Source organism: Leuciscus leuciscus (assembly GCF_965113295.1).
Source record: "Leuciscus leuciscus genome assembly, chromosome: 25".
Lineage (NCBI taxonomy): Eukaryota > Metazoa > Chordata > Actinopteri > Cypriniformes > Leuciscidae > Leuciscus > Leuciscus leuciscus.
Genome location: NC_138724.1, coordinates 20,731,423 through 20,752,783, shown reverse-complemented (window position 1 = coordinate 20,752,783; position 21,361 = coordinate 20,731,423). Strand labels below are relative to the sequence as shown.

General features: G+C 38.5%; 2 protein-coding genes and 1 long non-coding RNA gene across 8 annotated transcripts in view; 2 read left to right on the top strand and 1 right to left on the bottom strand.

Moving 5' to 3' along the window:
- hipk3a (homeodomain interacting protein kinase 3a) overlaps positions 1-5,851 on the top strand; it is a 37,636-nt gene extending 31,785 nt beyond the window's left edge. For both annotated transcript variants that reach the window (XM_082158884.1, XM_082158883.1), the window contains exons 15-16: positions 344-474; positions 1,301-5,851. In XM_082158884.1, the coding sequence (XP_082015010.1) occupies positions 344-474; positions 1,301-1,729 (560 nt within the window). In that variant the 3' untranslated portion in view covers positions 1,730-5,851. The remainder of the gene's footprint in view (positions 1-343; positions 475-1,300) is intronic.
- LOC309489940 overlaps positions 1-21,361 on the bottom strand; it is a 275,593-nt gene that overhangs the window by 20,005 nt on the left and 234,227 nt on the right. The window lies entirely within an intron of this gene.
- kiaa1549la (KIAA1549-like a) overlaps positions 6,100-21,361 on the top strand; it is a 53,718-nt gene continuing 38,456 nt past the window's right edge. For all 5 annotated transcript variants that reach the window (XM_082158882.1, XM_082158881.1, XM_082158879.1 and 2 more), the window contains exon 1: positions 6,100-7,345. In XM_082158882.1, coding sequence (XP_082015008.1) covers positions 7,144-7,345 — 202 coding nt within the window. In that variant the 5' untranslated portion in view covers positions 6,100-7,143. The remainder of the gene's footprint in view (positions 7,346-21,361) is intronic.

The window sequence follows — 21,361 nt, the reverse complement described above, 5'->3', positions numbered from 1 at the left end:
CAAAGGCTTCTCATGGCACGTTACCCTTTTGGGGTGTCCATGGAAAGTTTGAGGCGAGTTTATGTTTTAGATACATTGCTATCTAAATTTGTTTATAAGTTGGTAGGTCCTCTTTTTTTTTTTTTTCTCAAAGTTTGTACTTGTTGTTGTTGATGTTAAAATCACTTTCTTGTGGACAGAACGTCAGCCAATTCAGTTCGTACAAGTTGCAGTTCTTGTACCAAACTGCAAGCGTTCATTTCTATTAGCTGAATTTTTGCATTTAAGTTTAGTTATCCTTCTTTCATTTTATCCCTTTTTATTTATTGATCACAAATGTTTTGGTCTTTTCTGCTTTTTGCAGTCTTCGAATCCTCCTGCCAGTCCAGAGGTCGCTGCGGCCCAGGACGACTGAGCCACCTTTCCACGCCCACGCTGCCCCGCCAGCAGAAACTGAGCTCTTCATTCCAGCCACAGCCGCCAGGCTTTGGCCAGGTCTGTCTGGTTTAACTCTCTTTGACTTCTCTCTGTAATACTGTACAAATTGAAAACTTAGAGAAAAGCTCTGTAGATCATACTAAATGAATTATTTTATTAAAATAAACATTGTGAATGCTGATGTTGAGTGAAACCATATGCTGAGTCTGTTCCACAACAATTTTTTAGTTCCCAAACAGCACATGGATTCAAATGTTTTGCTTTTTATTTAAGATTTAGTTCAGGACCTTATGAAATCCAAAATTGATGTTTTGTGTCTTTTAGTTTGTCTGTTAACTTTTTTTTAAACAAACAAAAAAGCATATTTTTACATATCTAAATGTGCCAAAAAATATTGATGACTCCAACCAAATGCTTTAGAATGAGTGTCCCACCCACTAATAGTGCCTGTAATTGACTACCAATTAGTAGATCTTAGTTGTGAAAATGACGTAAACTAAATAAAAAAAATAAAAATAAAAAAAAAGAGCCACCCAACTTCCTATTTTAAAGTCAGCATGAAATGTTACCTTATATATTTAGTAAATGCATGTTATAGATTTTTATTGTGAATATTTGTCCATGCATGTTTATTTAGTTTACTTTTTTGACTGTAATTTTCAATCAAAATGTCTACACAATCTTCCAGTAAAAATAACTTTCTGGTAACAAATGCTAGACTTCTCTAATAATTTAGTCAGCTTTTCTTACAATCAGCTTCAAGCTTTCATTCAGATCTGCCTCCACAATAATAGTAATTGTCCAAATTGGGAAGTTAATGAAGTTTTAAGTTGATATTTAAAATTTTTGAACAAAATTAACATTTTGTTTCGTCCCCGCTCAGGTCCAGCATTACGGCTCTTGCCACAAGGAGTGGAACGGCAACTACCGGCAGCCGCGCCGACCACAGGCCTTCATCCCACCCACGGTGCACGGCCACACCTTCCCGCTTCCCCACGGCAGCCCCACACACTCGGCCGGCCACCCACCACCTCCCGCCCTCCTCTCCTATCCACCTTCCGCCCCCGTGGCCCACCTCTTGCCTTCACCGTGCCCACCACCGGGCCCTCGGCCCGTCTTGCAGCCCGCCTACAGCCTGGTGCACCACCAGGGCATCAGCGTAGGCATCAACCACAGGCTGCTTCCCTCCCCCACTCTGCTGCCGCAGGGCCAGTTCAAAGCCCTCTTTCACCCACACTCCTATGTGGCGTCGCCCGTCTACGCAGGCTTCCCCCTCAGCCCCAGCAAACTCAGTCAGTACCCATACATCTGAGCTGGAGCCCGCGGCAGCCACGCGCACGCAGCCGGCACTGAGCCGCGACATCTTTCTTTTCATTTCCTTTCCTTATAAAGTTTGACGATGATGATGATGATGCAAATCAAGCTTTACAGATATCATGGAGAATAAAACAAACAAATGGATGCGTGAGCGAGTGAGTGGATTGAACACAAAAACTCAATTTTAATGTGTTTTTGCACATTTGATACAACAAAATCCCTAGTCGTGAGACCCTCGGCAGAGGGCCGCAGCAGTTTCCCTATGCTATTTTTCGATATTGCCTTCTGACGTGTGTATTAGACACAGTGACTCTCGTTCAAGCCATCCCCGTCTCCAGTGTGCGTGCGAGTCCCCCTTGTGGTGACCCGATGTTACCCGTCTGTATTTTTCCGTAGTAGCCCCATGCTCTTCAGTGTTAAGTCTCTCTTTTAGACCGGTGTTGAAAAGGTTCCGTCGCACTGCATGTCTCTGCATGGGCAAAAACCAATTTTGGACTTCAAAAGGGGGGAGGGGGGGAGGGGCTGCAAACCGTTGCTTTTCACCCTCTGTGTATATGTTGTAAGACTTGCTGCATTGAATCCTTGGGGTTCAATAAACAGTGCCTTAAAATACATGTTGTTGCAAGTTACCCCGAGTCCTACGTGCAGTCATGCGTGTACCGGACTGCAGCACTTGAAACATTTTCAATCGTTATTTGTGATTTTTATATTAGGGCTGTTTCATAGATATTTTTTTTTTCCTTTTTTTTTTTCAAGCTTGATGCATTTGCATATTCGTTGACTTACATAATATCTACTTCGGTGTCCTTTATCATTATTTAATTAATCTCTTAGGGTCTCGACAGGAGTTTTTGTTCGGAAAGCGGCTTGGGTGTCGAACTAAACACGCCCTAATAGGTCTCATGTTTTAAACCGTCAGTAAAATCTCACCTGATTGGCTATTTACGCCTGCCGAGTGCACGATCAGGCTCATGATTTGACCTTTTGTACAGGGCGAAATGTGTTGTTTAACGCCTTAGATGATTTGCGCATTATTCGGAAGCGATACAGTCCTTTTGCGTGTGGTATTTACAGGTGGATGTATTACGCTGAGTGGTAGCAGAGTTCGATTTTTCGAGTATAACGTGCTTCGCCGTAGCAGAGGCCGATGAACTATGTATAGAAACGTTTGAGTACTTTCATATTTGATAATCTGTTTCTAATCTAATAGTATTTACACTGTTTAATGAAACTGCAATACAATCCATAGTTTTCGGTGTGTGTTTTTCGTTTTCTTTCCATCAGTTCTCTGTTATTTTTAGAGTTAGAAGTGTTATCGGTGTTGGACTTGTATCAGCAGATAGCTCTTTGATGATATTGTATGGTTTCATGTTTGCTTTGTGCAGAATTATTCAGTATTGAGTATCCAACTGTAAAGTCTATCATTGCTGGAGTATTCAGTGCTTTATAGGACGAGAGTTGATCGTGTGCAATTTTCTTCATAGATGCATGTGAAAAGATTGGATTTTGTATTCCCTCTCTCACCATTTAATTGCTTTTTTTGACGCTGGCTGTTTTTATTTCATACATTCCGTCAGGGAGAAATAGCTTTTTTTTTTTCTGTGTGAATTTCTTTTCTTTTTTAGATTTGAGTTTTTCATTAGGTGCATTCTTTCATAATTATGCTTTCGCTACACCAAAGACAGTAATTAATTTCTCAAGCAGAGTAGCTACTGTTTTAGCGTAGACCTCGAACGTAGTGTAGTTGAGGCCGTATTTAACAGAAAAATCTATGTAAAAATGTTGAGGTTGATGTTTAGCTTTTTCGGGCAAGTTATGACTTTGTTTCATTTATTCTTGAATGTATCATAGATAAGCTGCTATATACTGATTGCCACTTCATAATAGCTGTGAAATTAGATGATTAACTTTGTTCTTAGCCTTCTTATTTTTATATATGTCTAATTACCTTGAAATAGAAGTGAGATTTTTTTTTCCGTTTGTTTGTTTTTGGGTTTTACCGTACTGACTGGCATCAGAAGCATTTTAATGCCTCTCTCTGTTTTGCTTTCTTTTTTGAAGTGTCATTGTAACTACTGTATTGCAAGTAATGGAGATTTTGGGGTTTTTGTGTGCGTGGGTTTTGTATTTTACGTTTTGTTTGCATCAGTGTTTTATCTGTTGTTATCTTGGGGCTAATCTTACGTATTAGATGCATATTGGTGTATATCTATCTTAGTACGTATATTTGCATTTTGTTAAAGCATAGCTTGCAGGATAGATTTAACTTTTTGTTTTAAGTATCGGTATAAATTCTGTATTCAATGACCCACTCATCTCGCCATTTCAGAATATTAATTTTAGTAATGCTATTAGCACTTGATACGTTTGATAAGCTAGACAAAATGTAGGGTTGGGCAACAAAAAAACAAAAAAAACGCATTTGGGCGTCTCTAACTACAGTGCTTAGTTTATTTGATTTCACCCCCCCCTTATAATTTTACATTGAAATGCACACAAAAAGGTGTATCAGGTATATTCATGTATTAAGAAATGGAAAAAAAACAAATGATACAGAATGCACGTTTTGCTTATGTTTTAAGGCGGACTGTTCGCTAACTCTGAAAACCAGGAGTTATTAGGGCACCCGTTCTCATTTTGTGGGCGACTCTATATGGGTGTGTTCATTCTCGCACCGGTCCCTGCTCTTAAAAGCGAGCGACACTGCTTTAGTGCCTTTGAAATGTGCGTCAGACCTTTATATCCCTTTTTCAAACACTGCCTGCCAGCCTCTTCCTCGCTTTCATGCTTGACCGAGGGATGAAAGCGTAACTGCAGTGTTTGATAGTCATAACTGAAGTGCTGTTACCGACCAGTTGCTTAAAAGTAGATCGTAATCTTGTTGGATGTTGATAACCTGATAACCAATAGCGAGTGTAACTTTATACTCATGCAATGCAGTAATCACCTAAAAGGTGAAAAATGGATGTTTGTTTCTCAAAATCGTGGAAAGGAAATCCAATCATGCTTGATTAATTTATATTTTTATGACCAACAACAACAACAAAACAATAATGAAATGATATCAGGGATTGTTGTTATTATTATTATTATTATGCTGACTAAACGCCCAAGACACGGTTTTCTTGTATTTGGGAAGCTTTACATGATACACTGTGAATGTAAACCACCATTTGTAAAGTAGAATGAACATTGCCCTTTGTTTCACAGGACGTGATCAGAATTTTTGCTTTAGCATAGCCGACTTGATGGAGGTACAGTCCAAAATATGGGGTTGTACCTCGCATTATGACCCTATATTTTATATTTAGCATGTAGCACTAGAGATGAGTACCAAATTGCTACTCATGCGCACATTATATGAATTCTTTTCATTAATTCACTGCAAGTAAACATTTCCGAAATGTTTTACTTCTAACAAGGTCTACCAACCCCACCCTAATAAGAGTGAAACTTGGCGTAAACGTGAAGGACAGAGGGATCTGCAAACGAAACTAAAGTCGAAATGTCTTTGAAACTCCCAAACCAAACAGTTTTTGTTTTCTTTGATTCATGTTTTTCTTTTAGATCTTCTTGTACAGTTAATTCAGGGTCCTTGTATTTTTCATATGTGCTACTGTGTAACACTTGCCGTAGGATTTGGGTTGGATTGCTTTAGATCTATTTTTAACTCCTCTGCAGATTATATTTTAGTAAAAGTTAAATCTCACTGCAAGTTATCGGATAATATTTAGACTTAAGAGCAAACAGACTTGATTGACTAAATCTGAACTGTTACTGTTTTCATATTTGTAAATTTTTTGTGGCTTTCTGATTTCTGTTTGCTTTTGATTTCTATGCTACATTAGTTTGCCATGTAGCCACTGCACTGTGCAATATTCACTATATGAGGACTGGGAACCTTTTTTTTTCTCTTTTATTTTGATGTAATGTCTCTTACAGTTTGCGGTCGTATTTCTCTCTAGTTCTCAGTGATTTATATGTGACCAAGCCTTATGTACTTTGTCACAGAAAGCGGGTTTTCCTGGTGACTATTGGTGAGTGTCAAATTAAAGAAATTATGGTGTATTGTCAAAATTCACTTTGAATTAAAATATATATTGCTGCGGGCACATAATGTTTGTTTGTCTTTATTTAAAGAACTTTAAGACAACTGAGAACATGAAGAATGTGATATGTTCTTGCTTGATGGATGCTTTTTTTGTTGAAAACACTTGTTTAAAATTTCTCAACACAAATAAGATTATCTTCTGAAGATTATATTATATTATATTATATTATATTATATTATATTATATTATATTATATTATATTATATTATATTATATTATATTAATTATATTATATTATATTATATTAATGAAGTCTAAACAAAAATATAATCTTGTACCAGGCCAAAAAACTTAAGTGGAAACTGACGAAAGTGCGCCATCATGCGGATGGAATCACAATTTTTTTATGACGTTTTATATCGGTGCTTCCGGTTGTTATGTAACACATGCTTATAGGTAGCCTATACAAGGACATTTATTCTGCTAAAATCTCTTTAATAAGTACACGTATTTTAAAACCCGGTTATTTATTTGCAAATCAAATTATTGCTGTAATTCCCTTACATCGTCCACTTTTTAGTTGAGTATAATGTATATTTTAACTGTGACATTTAACTTAACGGATTGTTGTTAACTAGGTATTTTAACTATGAAATGAGTTCAGAACTTTGAAACGGTCAACCTCTTGCTTTATAGACATTGAAATATACTATAAGATTACGTTATCATTCTTTTAATGATAATTTTGCCACTTGTATTATTTAGATTATTTTTTTTTTTAAATGTACCACTTAAAGACAGTATAAAAAGGCTGATAATATATAAAATCCTAAGGAATTTCGTAGAATTTCCCACAATAGCAGACAGCATGATTTCGATGAACATGTTTATTATTGGCCTATCCATGAGCAGCAGTCATCCTCATGTAAACCCAGCAGAGGTCGTCTTCCTCTTGTTCATCAGTGCTTATTATAACGCGCCTGCCTCATCACCAGTTTGCCTGCAATACACTCGCTTGGAGACGCGGTATTTTTTCCCAATCAAAAGCAGCCGATTTTCCGTCGCAGCATCATTAATATAATAGCGGGATTATAGGATTGACGCTCATGGATTCCTATGCTGAATATTCGTTTCATGAAGCGTGATAGATAACCTGCTGTTATAACGCGCGCGTGATTGATGTGGTGGTCACGGATGCTTCTGAATGCGCTTTGCAGACGCATCGCCTTAAAGTTTCAATGCTGACATAGAGCAGAAAAACAGTGGAGAGAAGACCTCAGTCTAAGGAACTGTAAAGGATAGATCAAATGTCTTTTTCGGGACCTTTCGGCCTATTGCTGAATTTATCTCTAGCCCGATGGCACCAAGAAATGCGCGTAACGATTTCTACATTTTGGGCTCCAATAGCGGGAATGGCAACGCTGGAACCCAAGGCATGTCGGAATGGATAGGCTTGTCCTTGTGCCGAAAATATGTTAACCTGGACGGTGTGTGGACCAAGTGTCTGATATCTGTTGGAATTACATTGCTCCTGGTTCCGTCCATATTTGCCATAGACGGTGAGATATTTTTTTGGGTTATTTTGTGGACAACCTGTTTGAGTGTCCAGCTTCAAAACCTTTCCATAAAAAAGGTATTATGTTTAATTTGAATGTTTTGAAACTGCACGTTTGACTTTGAATTTCGAATCATTTCAAACGAACTATACTCGGAGGTTCTAATTGTTAAACGCAATGCGGAATAAAAACTCGCTCTTATGAAAACGTTATCACATTAAGACGGACGATACATAGGCTATTTGTTTAGATCTTAACCACTTGTGTGTGTTTTGTGTCTGCGATTTGTTTGGTTTCCTGTTGCCGCTTGCGAACAAAACAGAACAAAACCTCTCAGACAAAAACAAGATGCAGGTAGAGCCCTACATCACAAAGCACTTGTGTATAAACAGACCAGGGCATTCGGTGCTGCAGTGCTGTGGTCTGTCGCTCCTTAGACGTTTTTATTCATTTTCAGTGGTGATTTTGCGCACTCGCAAAAATCACCAAGTGGCCGAGGTGAAGGAATTTGGAGATTGGGATTCATCTCGAATATTTTGATTACGAAACACTTTAATTCACTGATTCGTTCCATGACGTTTCCTGCAGGTTACTTCGAAATGCGCCAGATTCGCTACAAAACAACCGATTTTTAAAAGTTCGAGAACGAGATGGCTGATTCGTTAATATCGTTTACAAACAAGATGGGATATTTTGTTCATTCAGTTCGTTCCTAAACGAAATGTTTTGATTATTCAGTTTGCTAACAACATAGACATATCAAATATTGTATTTTTTATGTCTATGGTTGACAAACCATATGTTTTGTTTACTTAATTAGTTCACGAACGCGATGCTTCAGTGAAGGGACGTTGGACTATTTATTCAGTAGCCAATTAAATGTCTCCTTTAGAGCCCGCACTCGAATTCTATTGGTTCTTGCTTTAATCAGGCTTTAAATGGAGGAAAACAGTCACGTGGTTCAAAGTCAGAAACGTCTCTGTCCTCCTGGGAGGTTCGTATTTACGAGTTGAGAAGTCGTGTTTACTGACTACTACTAAGTTCAAGTCACTTTCGTTGGAGCAAGATGGCAGTGTGCCTTCTCTTAATTAACTACACAAGGTTTTGAAACGCGTGTAAACTTTATCATTACATATTGTTATTACAATGCTATTATATTTTGTTTAGGGAATTAGCTTATTTTGTTGTAAATAAAAAGTCTGACAATGTCACCATTAAAAACCTATAAATATTTTGGTGTTCCGTCACGTTTCTCACAAGCTGCATTTCCGTTACCCTTCAATTTGCACAAATTAAAATTGCGAATTGAAAATACGCCCACAATCCAATTTCGCAAAAACTCCCATATAGCGCAAAAAAAAAGTTACAGTTTTTCTGGTAATTTGAATAAGGAATATTTCACAAAACTGCAATGGATTTTTTTTTTCGCATTCACGTCACCTGGCTTACGTAAAAGTCAATTATTCTTTGAAGAAAACGGGGTATGTTTGGACAGAAGACGAGACAGAGTTCTTTATTAAACTCAAAAAAGACAAAAGAATTACGGGAATACTGGATTCTAAACAACAAAGAAATATAAATATAAAAATAATGGCTAGTGCAGTGGCTGCGATATATAGGCTACGTAAATCTGTTGCCATGATTTTTGGAATGACTTGTCGCGAGAGGAAAAACAAAAATGTATATTTATAATTAGTCGTATAACATCGGTTAATGGAAAAGCCGTCATTTCGCAATAGTTTTTAATCGACATTTAGAAAATATCGCAAAAGTTTTGCGCAAATCTGCAAACCAGGCTATAGACAGACACGCCCCCAACTCATACAGATCGGGGCTTAAAGAAAATCCCGAGCTTCCCACTCGTATTTACGACTTTGTGGTGGCATACATGTGCGTTCAACACAATCTTTTCGACATGACTTGAACGCACCATAACACTCGTTCGGTTGTTTGGTTTGAACTTGGGTTCAATTCTACCTCCTTTTTCACACTGTTATTTTCATTTCTGGGTCTAAACCACTGAACATGAGTATCAACGTAAGGACAGTGAGTACTAGCGGTTATGTTTTTGTTGCTCTCATGGTTCCGAAATAATATACGTCGTCACAACACTTCCATGATTTAGAACGGATTGCTTTCATATAAAATCTGAACCATACACAAGACACATTCATACGACAGAACGTCAAACGGACTCCAAAACCGCTAGTGCACCATGAAAACAAAGTTGAGTCCGTAAATACGAGAACAATTCATTCAATACAAAATACAAAAGTGGTTCTGATGGCACTGTTGCCTTTATTCTTGTCAAAAGCCAAGTGTCAAATTCATTTTACTTTTTTAACCATAAAAAAACATTCTCAGAACGTTCCGAGAACGTTCCGGGAACCAATCATTGTTAAATGTAGCTGTGTTTGGTGCTGTTTTAACCTGAGCTGTTTTATTTTGTGATCATTACATGCGTTACCCCATATCAAATGGCTATTTACCAAATAAGTTAATAGATGGTCCTTGTGCACCATCTAGTATCTACCTCAGTGTGTGGAAAACCTAGGCTATTGTGTGATGAGCTTTGATTCTACATGTGGCTGTCTCAATACCACCTGTGTTTTATGGTGGTTATCAGAATGAAACAAATGGTTCTTTTGAAGAACTGTTCACTGAAAGGTTCTTTGGGGAACCATAAACGGTTCTTCTATGGCATTGTTGCGAAAACCCCCTTTTGGAGCCTTTATTTTTAAGAGTATAAAGTTCTGGTAATCACAGCTGTTATATTTTATGGATTTAGAAAGAAAAAAAAGAATTAATTAGTGAACGGTGCAACTGATCAACCAGAAGCAAGTATTCTAGAGATCCATTTAATAATGATACAACTTGATTTTCAGTCCATATCAGTGACAGTAGCCAAGTAGGTTGCCTTCTGTTGAAATATATTTTGTTGAATGTATTCCTAATATGCTTGACCTTTGACCCCATCACACTGCAGATGTTTTCCTCCTGAAAATGATACTGGAGTGTAGAAATGTCTGGTGCATCAATATGGCACTTTCAATTCCACAGTGTTCTCTATTCATGCTGCAGTGTATCATTAGCCTGTGCCTGAGGACCGGAATAACATTTAACCAAAAAAAATGATTTAATTTGTGCAAACAAGTTCAGCGTTGATGATGTGAACTCACTCCAGGCGTGATGGCCCTTCTTAAACGTCTGAAATACAGATATCGAAAAAAGCAGATTAGATTTTCTAAAGCTAGAATTACAAGATAAATGCATTTCTAAAGCTAGAATTACACCAGATTAGTTTTATGTGGGCACGCAGACATGCATCGGTCTGGACCATAGGCTTAATACACAGAGGTAAAGAGCCTTTGCCTTCTCATTCATAAAACTGCTATTGTCCTTGTTGGCTTTGAGCTGGGTCTATGGCGCATGGCCAGACACACTTGTGGCTTGCTGAGGATGAGGCATCTCTCCTCAATGCCCCTACAGTGATGATTCTGCTAGTCAACAGGAGCCTGCTGTGCTATGTTGCCATGGGAACTGATCTACATTTTTTTTGACCAGAGTGGAAAGAGTGAGTGTATTACCAAGAATGGCAGTGATGAACTGCTCCGTTTGCTTTTCAAAGACCTTTTTGCGGCCTCAGACCTGCAGTGACTGGATTCAGCAATTAGTTGAACCTAACTACAGTGGATTCATGCTTTAATTGACTATTTTATGTGGATGTGTTGTCACTTGTCAGTAGACAGTGTCAGTGTAACATGGAACCAAAGCCAAGTTTTAATGGAGTAGGCATAGTGTTTTTCCCTCTGTGCTGTGTGTGGAATTATTATAACTGGAGAAGCAGGTCTCTCATTGCTCTTTACGAAATCTGTGGTGTTTTCTTCTTTAACTCGCATTATAAAACCTGGACTAGTCAAACTGATCCCATCAAAACGTTTGAAGCATCTTTGCAAAAACCCATCTGTTCACCCTCAAGAGGGGAGCTGCATTTAAAAAAAACAAAAAAACATGCTATGATGACAACTGCGGGAGTCTTTGATTCACAGCCATGTACTGTTGAAATGACTGAGAACAAAGGGAGAGCTTTTTACATTGTTAACACTGCCATTAAAATGGTTTACAACATAAAAGACTTTAGGTTAAAAAAAAATGACATCACAGTGAAATATTGATATGGTTAAAGATGAGGTTGGCATAATATTATTATGTATTTACTAGGGCTGTCAATCGTGTATAAAATTTAATCGGATTAATTACATCATATACTGATTAATAAATCAAATGAATTGCATATCAACATTTGCTGAGAAACATTTGCTACAAAAAATGGCTTTAGAAATCAATATATTGTTTATTTTATGTCATGCAATGAATTTTTCTATGAATAAGGCTGAAATTATTTACAAAAAGAATGGAGAGTATGTTAAGCTATTTGGGTTATATTAAAGGTTAGTTCACAAAATTGTGACATTAATTACTCACCCTCATGTCGTTTAACACCCGTAAGACTTTCGTTTATCTTCAAAACACAAAAAATGATGATATTTGTAATGAAATCTGAGAGATTTCTGTCCCTCCATTGACAGTCTATGCAACTACCACTTTGACACTTCAAAAATGGCATAAAGAGATCGGTTTAGTCCAAATTTTCTGAAGAGATTTGATCGCTTTATATGATGAACAGATTTAATTTAGGCTTTCTATTAACATAAACATTTATCAACCATATAGCCTAAACACAGCAAGCACAATGACGGTTAATGACGTTCGCCTTACATTAAAAAAGAATGGAAAAGTAATGCAGTGGAATGGAAAAACGCATTCTGTGTGAACTGTTCCTTAAGGGTTTGGAACAACCTTAAAGTCCCCATGAAATTAAAAAAGTTTTTTTTTTTACTTTTACTATGAACATGTTAGCCTTACTGTTATATATAAGTGAGTGTCCTTCAAAACAATGACAAAATTTGCATTTAGAAGATATAAGCGTTCAAAACTTGCAGTCTCTCATTTCCACCAAAATGCATTCATAATTTTGATGACATCACTCTGCACTTAAGCTTTCATCAGATTTTCAGTCCAATCAAATGCTCTCTAGAATCTAAAGCGTCCCGCCCCCTACATTATAAATAGATGCTAAAGCTGCAGCTGAAATCTGTCACTTGTTCACACATTTACTATTTTCTATGGTGAATGGCACATAGTGCACTATATATGGGATTGGGAACAAGCACACAGTCTGCGCACACAGTCTGCTCCGGTACAGAGACACGATAGCACAGAACGGATCATATGCGCAAGTCGGCACAGACCAGAAAACGTATCGGACCCATTTGAACTCTACACAGAATATTAGGAGGAGAAACGGTTAGCGATCAGGAGGAAACTGCGGCTTTACCGAGCTCAACGGCTCTGGCCGAACTGTGATATAAACTAAACGCTATTGGCTACTTTTAAAAAGGGGAGGAGCTGTTTGACATATCCCGCCCATCTTCCCGTTTTTTAAGTGGAAATTACATCAACACATTGAATAATGCTGCACATTGAATAAAGGCACTTCAGTGGGCCTTTAAGGTTGAGTAAACTAACCCTTTAATTTAATAAGTTTGATACTACTAATAATTAAATAATAATATTTTGATTCATTATTATTAATGATAAAAATAACTAACAATTAATAAATGATATAAATAATTTGAACAAACCCCTTCCCAGAATGTCTGTTATTATCTATAGAAAAGAGTATGTTAAGCTATTTAGGTTGAATTAATTGCAGAAGTTAAATACTTTTATAAATAATTAATTAATAATAATAACAACAATGGTCATTTGATTCATTATGATTGATAATATAAATGACTAATTATTCATAAATATTATAAATAGTCTGACCAGAATGTTGAAGGAATATCAATACAGTGCTGCCTTGGCATTATTTCTCATAATGGCTTGTTAAATTCCACACAGATGTCAAACACTATATATGGTCAGTAAATAGCATCAGTGAAGGTGAAAACCCTACATAAAGAGCATGATTTTATTACTCTAAGCCTTTTTAAGCCTTTTGGCTTGTCTTTTAACCATCCATTTTGTTAGTCTTAACACACTCCATAGAATTACATTAGAGCCGGCTTTGTTAGCACCAGGATTCTTTCCAGAGGATCAAAGCCTGCCAGGAAAAAGACGCTGCACACCAGTGTTGAAATGCGAAAATATCACATTTTAACTAGTAGACGTTTGCCGTCTCAGACAGAAACACAATTACAGTTTCCAGTAGGACGGGATTCAGTCTTCGTAATGCGTATTTCTCTCAGTCTAATTACTGCCACTAGAGTCCTGAACCAGTTAATTATCTGCTGATGTCAGCGATGACCAAAGCAGCTGATCTGCTTCCCTGACTGACCGTTTTCACAGCTGACATGTTCTCATTTCCGACAATTCCATGCTTCATTAGTGAAACAGCCCATGTGAAAGTTGATTATGTCGAGTCTGAGGCGCTCACTCTGTTTCCATATATACAAAAGGTTATTTTTTCCCTCCTTCATTCTTTTTTTGGCACAGCTTGCTAAGAGCCTTGCTGCAGGGCCCGGGCAAATTCATGCGGGTGCTAAAATCCATAACCCCAATTCGACATTACTCTGTCGTTATAACAAATCTATAGTAATTATGTTCTTCTAGATAACGCTATACCAAAAGGTGCTTTTTGCCCTTTGCTTGGGACAAACTTATACAATGCTGTTTTGTTTATGAAATAACCATATTTCCACATTGCAGTTATGAGTTCAGCAGTGACCGTGTCATGATGAATGATCAGTACAGAGCTTTGACAAGCTTGCAAACAGCTCATCTCCAGAGATGAATGACTTCAATCAGGTTGCCCACCATCTCTTCCATCTTATAATTTGGCCTGTGGATTCAGGAGGTTTGGAGCAAAAATGGCAGTTTATTGGATAATTCTTTATAATGTGAAATATATAGGCTAGTATCCAGATCACTCGATAATGTGGTCATACTTACTTTTTTGGGAGTGTTTTCTTAGACTCAGATTGAAATGTAGGCCTGGACCACCATAAATGGAACTTTATTTTGAATTCTCATTAATGATAACCCTTTTTCAAGGTATGAAAACTGACAGTATTTATTCAATAACAGTTATTTTTTATTATTATTTTTTGCATTTTCTTAACAGCTTCTGGATTTATTGGTAGCCTATATAAACAGTATAATATAATATAAATAATTTTTTTGCTTAACATAATTAGTTTCTGTTTGGATGGACGATATATCGGTTCCAAATTGGTTATTTGGCCGATATTATTTATTCCATTTAACACTCACTTAAAAGTTAATCTCTAAAAACGCTAATAATATAATAACACTGTTAAATGTAATCTTTAGCAAATATAAAAATAATAGTATATATAATAATAGCAGCCATAACATGAAAATATCAGCTTATCATTGATAATAATATCATCGATCCCTAATGTTTTGAATTTATTATACAGCTTCTTGGTCATTTATTGCTATATGACAGCTCTCTTGTTTGTCACTTGCCTATGAGGACATCTGCTGTAACACAAGCCAGTCATTTTCAGGTCACGTGCGTCGAGCTAATACTTAGATCCAACCATCTGATGCCAATCGTCTCCCTAAAAGTGTTCCTTTGCCCGGAGCGATGACAAACAAATATGTTTTATTTAATCTGTTTTGTTAATGAATGAACAGATTATAATGTCCATTATCCATGCCATAAACCTAAGAGTTATTGTTTTGCTCCCTCACTTTGCTCTATTTTGCTTAGATAAAGGGATTGATGCTGACCCCTGCCAGATTAATACACAATTCAGAGAACCGGTAATGAAATTGAGTGCCAGCTCACACCTGAAAATCTCCTCAGGCTTATGAAACAAGGTTTATGCTGGGGAGGGGCTAATCTGGTTTGTGAGCGAGAAGAAAGGACATTAAAGGGTCAATAGATGTATAAAGAGAGACATCACTTGTTTTATGGAGCTTTTCGCATAGGGTGGATGTCGTTGATTTTAATTCTGTTTTGAAGCTTTTATAGCGCACCCATTTTTTAAGAGGCATTTATCCTACTTCAAAGCTCCAGACAGGCTCAGCTGTGCGCATTTCTGTCTGTCTGTCTTTTGGGCCTGATCAGAATCTGTCCTCGTTTTACTCGACCACTGTTAATTTACACGGAACTCATAGCTGTGGCCTCATTTGACTCTAGAGGTGTTTGAAATATAGTCAAAGCGTTGTTCCAGCAAAAATGCGGGAAAACCGGAGCGCAGATATTCTGAGCTAATTAGGCATGTGCATTCGCATAATTCTCTTTGTGCTTGTGGAATCGCTTGCGTAATTAAATCAGGCGGTCGTCTTCTTTGCTCTTGTTGATAGAATTGCCATATTCGATTTTGGTCCTACCCTTAGATTTACTTAATTGTTAAACTGTTGCCTTCCTATCTTGAAATAAAAGTACTCCGAGTCCTCTTCATGTTCACACCTGGAATTACACACATGACAGTGCTCATTAGATGAGAAAAATGAAAAAAAATGAGCTCTGTCCTTGTCCAACCTCAGACGTCATCAGCTTTACCCTTAAAAAAATCCCTAAGGGAAAATGATGCCATGTAAAAGGAATGGGATTATCTATTTTTGCCTTCAGAGAAGGCTGATGCTATGTGGCCATGTCATGTTTGCTATGCTAAAGCCCATAATATTCACTGTAATTTGCGTGCAGAATGCATATTTTGAGGACTCTCGGTTGCTCTGCTCTGTTCACTGGGAGTCAGATTGGCTTGAACATAAGAGATGGTCTGGAAAACTGGGAAAGAGACTGGGGCAAATTCACTAAACAGCTGCGCTTCTTTTCTGTGCTGTACCACCAGCAATCCAGTTTAACCAGGCTAGAAATGCACTGCAATAACGCTTCGGCATGCACGAGTGTTTAAATTAACTCATTCTTTTCAGGATTACACATCTTTTTTTGTTAAAGTTCTATTTTTTTTTTACATTAATTAATTCATTTTAGTCAGTATTATTCCAAATTAAATTGCACCTAATTTTAGTTGACGATAATAACATTTTAGTCATCGAGAGTGCAAATGCTTATTATTTGTGTTTTAGTGTATTGTTACAGAATGAGTTAAAGTATTCACAACATGACTTACACATTCTGACTAGCACATAGTTCAAGTTCACTTTGTGCAGAGTTGGGTCGTCAAACGCACCGGTACTAGGTACTTAAAAAAAAAGTTTGATGATACCAGCATGACGGCAGTCCCGGTAGTACTGAGAACCGCCCCATTACGCTCCAAAAAACACCCCTTACTTATTAAGAGAATAGGGACAACCCTTTTAGACCATGCGCCGGGTGCGACCATTTTCCCGTCATTAAACTAGCAAAAGTGGATTCGGACATGCCTGTGCACTTGCGCTGTGCACTTTAGACCATGTGCTTAGATCATTAATATAGGGCCCAATATCTGTGGTTAGCGATAGCATTGCGTAAAGAGACTCTCGGTTTGTTTAACAACGTGGTTTTATAAGTACATTTTGAAAGTGTCATATTTTTTAAAAACTTAAGTTGTTAACATGTCGCTACATAAAGACTAGTTGTTTGGTTTCGTTAAGCAAGTAAACTCACATTCTTAAAGTAGTTTTTAGTAACTTGTTTCGATTTAAATAAAAACACAATGGTGCTAAAATAACAGAAAGTCTTGACACTAGCAGTAGGCGCTAGGCTATTTATTCTTAGCGAACCAGAGAGAGTGAGACACTCATTCAGTTTTAATGGGGTTTGCAAATACCCGCCTTGCCCGTGAGACTCTTGAGTCAAGTGCATCAAAGGTGTCCTGCACGAGCTCCTGAATATTACAACATATTCCGGAAGGGAATATGGAATCTTTTCCACTCTGTGTAAAAATTTAAATCACTTCCAGTCAATGCCAGAGGTGAAACTAACCAGGTCTGACAGTTGTGTAATGCTGTGAGAGATTGGGAGAAGTAAAACAAACATGGAAAAGCATCATTTGGGCCTGCAGGTTTTGCGCAGGAGGCTGAGGAAACACATGTGTTAAGAGGATTGATGGGAAGGTGGCATGAGGGCTTGCGGAATTTCACTTTTGCTGTGTTGGCATGTTGAGCGCTCGGCGTCTGATTGCTAATTTCATCTCGAGTCAAAATAAATCAATCATTGCATGCTTATTGTTTTGGTTCTTGTTCTTGCACTTTCCATTTATGTTTGCATTTCTAAATGCTAGATGATGTAATATTTTCGACTGCATCATCGTTCTTTTTTTAATCCTTCGCCGGAGAGTATGATTAGTTTAAATCAGTCACATACACCATTTTTTTCCCCCCCAGACTCGACGGGGACTAGATGACCTACCCAGTGCCCATGCGAGGAAGTCACATGACCCCCCTTTATCCAATCAGGCAGTGCTCGGTGATGCTTACACAGATGTGTGATGGTGTTTGCCTCATCAGTTAGAGAGGCTGGAGGGTTTTAATCAGATCTGTGTTTGTATCTTCTTCAATAATTCATGTCATCATCCTTTCAGCTAAACGAAGCCACAGCTTTTATGATTACTGCAGCTCAATGGCTCACTTTTCAGGATTGTGACATAAATGGGGAAGTCTCTGGAAATTGGTGACATATTTGAAGTACATTTCCCTCCACAGTTTACATTCTTATTGCTGTGATGCACAAATCTTATTTTCAGTAATGTAATGGGAAAAATGATATATTGTTTTCATTAATGCTGATTTAAATGTAAAAACCATTGTATTACTGTAATTTTATACTGTAACGCTATATATATAGAAATACGTATATTTATGTTAAAGCCACATAACTTCCTTCTGAAAATAATTGATGATGGGGAATGGATTGATGACTCCTGCTCAAGTGAAAGATGAATCAATCTTAAATATTTGGTTGGCATCTCATATCTTTTCCAAAGATTATACTGAATATACAGTATTATCTCTACTTTGGCCATTTTGCTACTTTTTCAATATGACTGGAGCAAAGACAAGAAATGATGGAAGAAATCAGAAAATGTCACAAGCAAGATTCAAACTTACATCTCACTCATGAGCACCAAAGCTCAAGGCCATAATATTTATTCAGGCTCATACCATATGTAATATTATTTATGAAATTAATACTACTCACCCTCATGTAGGGCTGAGCGATATAGCAAGAAATATGAGAAATACAATATTTTTTTATATATCATGATAGATAATTTGATAATGCTGAAGACTATCCCGACTGACTGGAGCCTGGAGAAACCAGAGGGTTCTTTAATTACATTTTAGAATATAGTTTATTAACAAAAATAGAATAACATAACTTAAATGTTTAACTGTGAAAACATGCTGTTCTGCCTTAAAACAATAGAAGTTAGGTTGCCTTGATACGATATAAAATAGTAGCAGCAAACATCGCAAATATTTATAGTTCACTGTTAGATATAGTTCAAAAATATTAACTATGCATTGGTTTTACATCTATGAAATAATTTAAAGGTAAACATTTTAGTAAAAAGTGCATTGTAAACCAGTCATTATGCTACACAGGTTAACATGAGACATGAAACATTTCGTATTCTCTGTGTTGTCGCTGGGATGGTCCCTTTTTAGTTGATGGAAAAGGTTTGTTGCTTTTCCCGCCTTGGTTGGAACTGACCAACGACGTATTTTGCAGACCGTCTGGGCCAGTTCACACAGAATGGGTTTTTGTTCTCCACTCCCTATACTTTTCCCATTGTTTTTCTATGTAAACACATGCTGGTGTTATGTTCTTATTGGTTGATCGTCTTGATTGTTCACAGGTGTTTCTTCTTAGTCATTAGTCTTGGTGTAGAAATAGCCCTCATATTTCCATTGTATTTTGTCTAATTTTGTTTATGTAACCGCTGTTGGTGAGTCTCATGTAACCAAGTCAAATTCACGTTTTTTGTGACGTTTTTGTGTCCGTGCCGGTTTCCATGCTGGTGTCCGTGCCAGGTTTCCGTGCCGGTGTACATGCTGGTGTCCGTGCCAGGTTTCCGTGCCGGTGTCCATGCTGGTGTCCGTGCCAGGTTTCCGTGCCGGTGTCCATGCTGGTGTCCGTGCCAGGTTTCCGTGCCAGTTTTCCGTGCCGGTGTCCGTGCCGGTGCCTGTGCCGGGTTTCCGTGTCGGTGTCTGTGCCTTTGCCTGTGTCGGTGTCCATGCCGGGTTTCCGTGCCGGTGTCCGTGCCGGTGCCTGTGCTGGGTTTCCCTGCCGGTGTCCGTGCCGGTGCCTGTGCTGGGTTTCCCTGCCGGTGTCCGTGCCGGTGCATGTGCCGGGTTTCCGTGTCGGTGTCCGTGCCGGTGCCGGGTTTCCGTGTCGGTGTCCGTGCCGGGACTCCGTGCCGTGCCGGTGTCCACGCCGGGTGTCCACGCCGGTGTCTGTGCCCGTGCCGGTGTCCATGCCGGTGCCCGTGCCGGTGTCCGTGCCGGGTTTCCTTGCCGGTGTCCATGCTGGTGCTCATGCCGGGTTTCCGTGCTGGTGTCCGTGCCGGTGCCCCTGCCATTGCCCCTGCCAATGCCGGTGTCTGTGTCAAGTCAAATTCACGTTTTTTGTGACGGTGTGTTCGTGCCGGTTTCCATGCCGGTGTCCGTGCAAGGTTTCCGTGCTGATGCCCATGCTGGTGTCCGTGCCGGTGTCCATATACATGTTCTGCTTAAACCGGCCCTTAATATACACTTCATTGCTTTTAAGAAACCCGAACCACTCCCTTATAATTGACGTTGTGTTACCTTTTTTACCCAACCAATTCCTCTGCTTTGGAGGGTAATGCAAGTTCAGTTTTGCTTTTGTTGCCCTCACCGGCTCCCTGCACGGACTGGCTGTTGTCACGTTTATTTCTGCTGTGTTATAGACTGGTAGGGTAATCCAAAGCGAGTCAAAACGGCCAGAGCTTTTATCGAGATCTCGATATGATACCGTTTATCGCCCAGCCCTACCATCATGTCATTCCAGTCTCATGTGCTTTTTGAAGAATCGTTTTGCAGCCCAAAAAACCCCCAAAAATAACAGCAAATGGGTTTGAAATGACATGAGGGTAAAAAAATGATGTATGATTTTTTGGATGAACTATGCTTATAAATGCAAAATCTGGAGATAAACATGTTAAATATAATTTTATACACAGCATCTTCCTTTTTAAAGATAGTGGTGTTCAGCACGGACATTGATGCACAGTTTGGCCATGCCATGTTTTTTTAGACGTACAGTAGGGCCCAGATGCTTAGCCAACACTTGAATTATTCAAAGATGGGCTGTGCTCTGCAGTACTTACCTATCCCAGTGTTCTCAGCAGGTGTGCCACGGTATATCAATTCTAAAAACACACATAGCCATCAACAGAGGGATAAACTTTAATACAGCTCAAATCTCAAATCTGCTTGCCACTGCTGTTACCTCAGCTCTCCGCCAAGAGCACACTGTTCCCTGTCTCTCAGATTTATCCCCTGCCTCATCTAAAAACAGTGATGGTGTTGGTGTGTGTGGGATGTGCGTGTCCGCCATGCCCCTAATTTCCTTGCTCACAGCATTTTAAAATACACTGAAAGATGTGGGTTGTTGCTTAGTTCAAGGGAGGCCCTAAGGTGTTGTTTTTGTACCAGCTGTTCATATATTATGATGCATCCATTTCCCTTGCCTTTAGAAAAAAGAACTGGGATTTTATACTTTAAAGGGATAGTTCAACCAAAAATGAAAATTCTGCTGTTGTTAATCAACATCCAACCCATTTGAATGCTGTCAGGCGTCTGAGCAAGAACTTCCAGGAATAGAATCTGAATGTAAACATGAATACCCAAAGCAAATGTGCTGTGTTGTCTTAATTTAGTCTGGCCTTATCCTACCCTGCCCTGCTGGGAGCAGTTTGTTGAAATTGGAGTCAATTGTTTCTTTTTTCATTTTCTTGCTGGCAGCTCCCAGTTGTTTAGTAGCTAAGCTACAAGCACATTTTTAAGGAG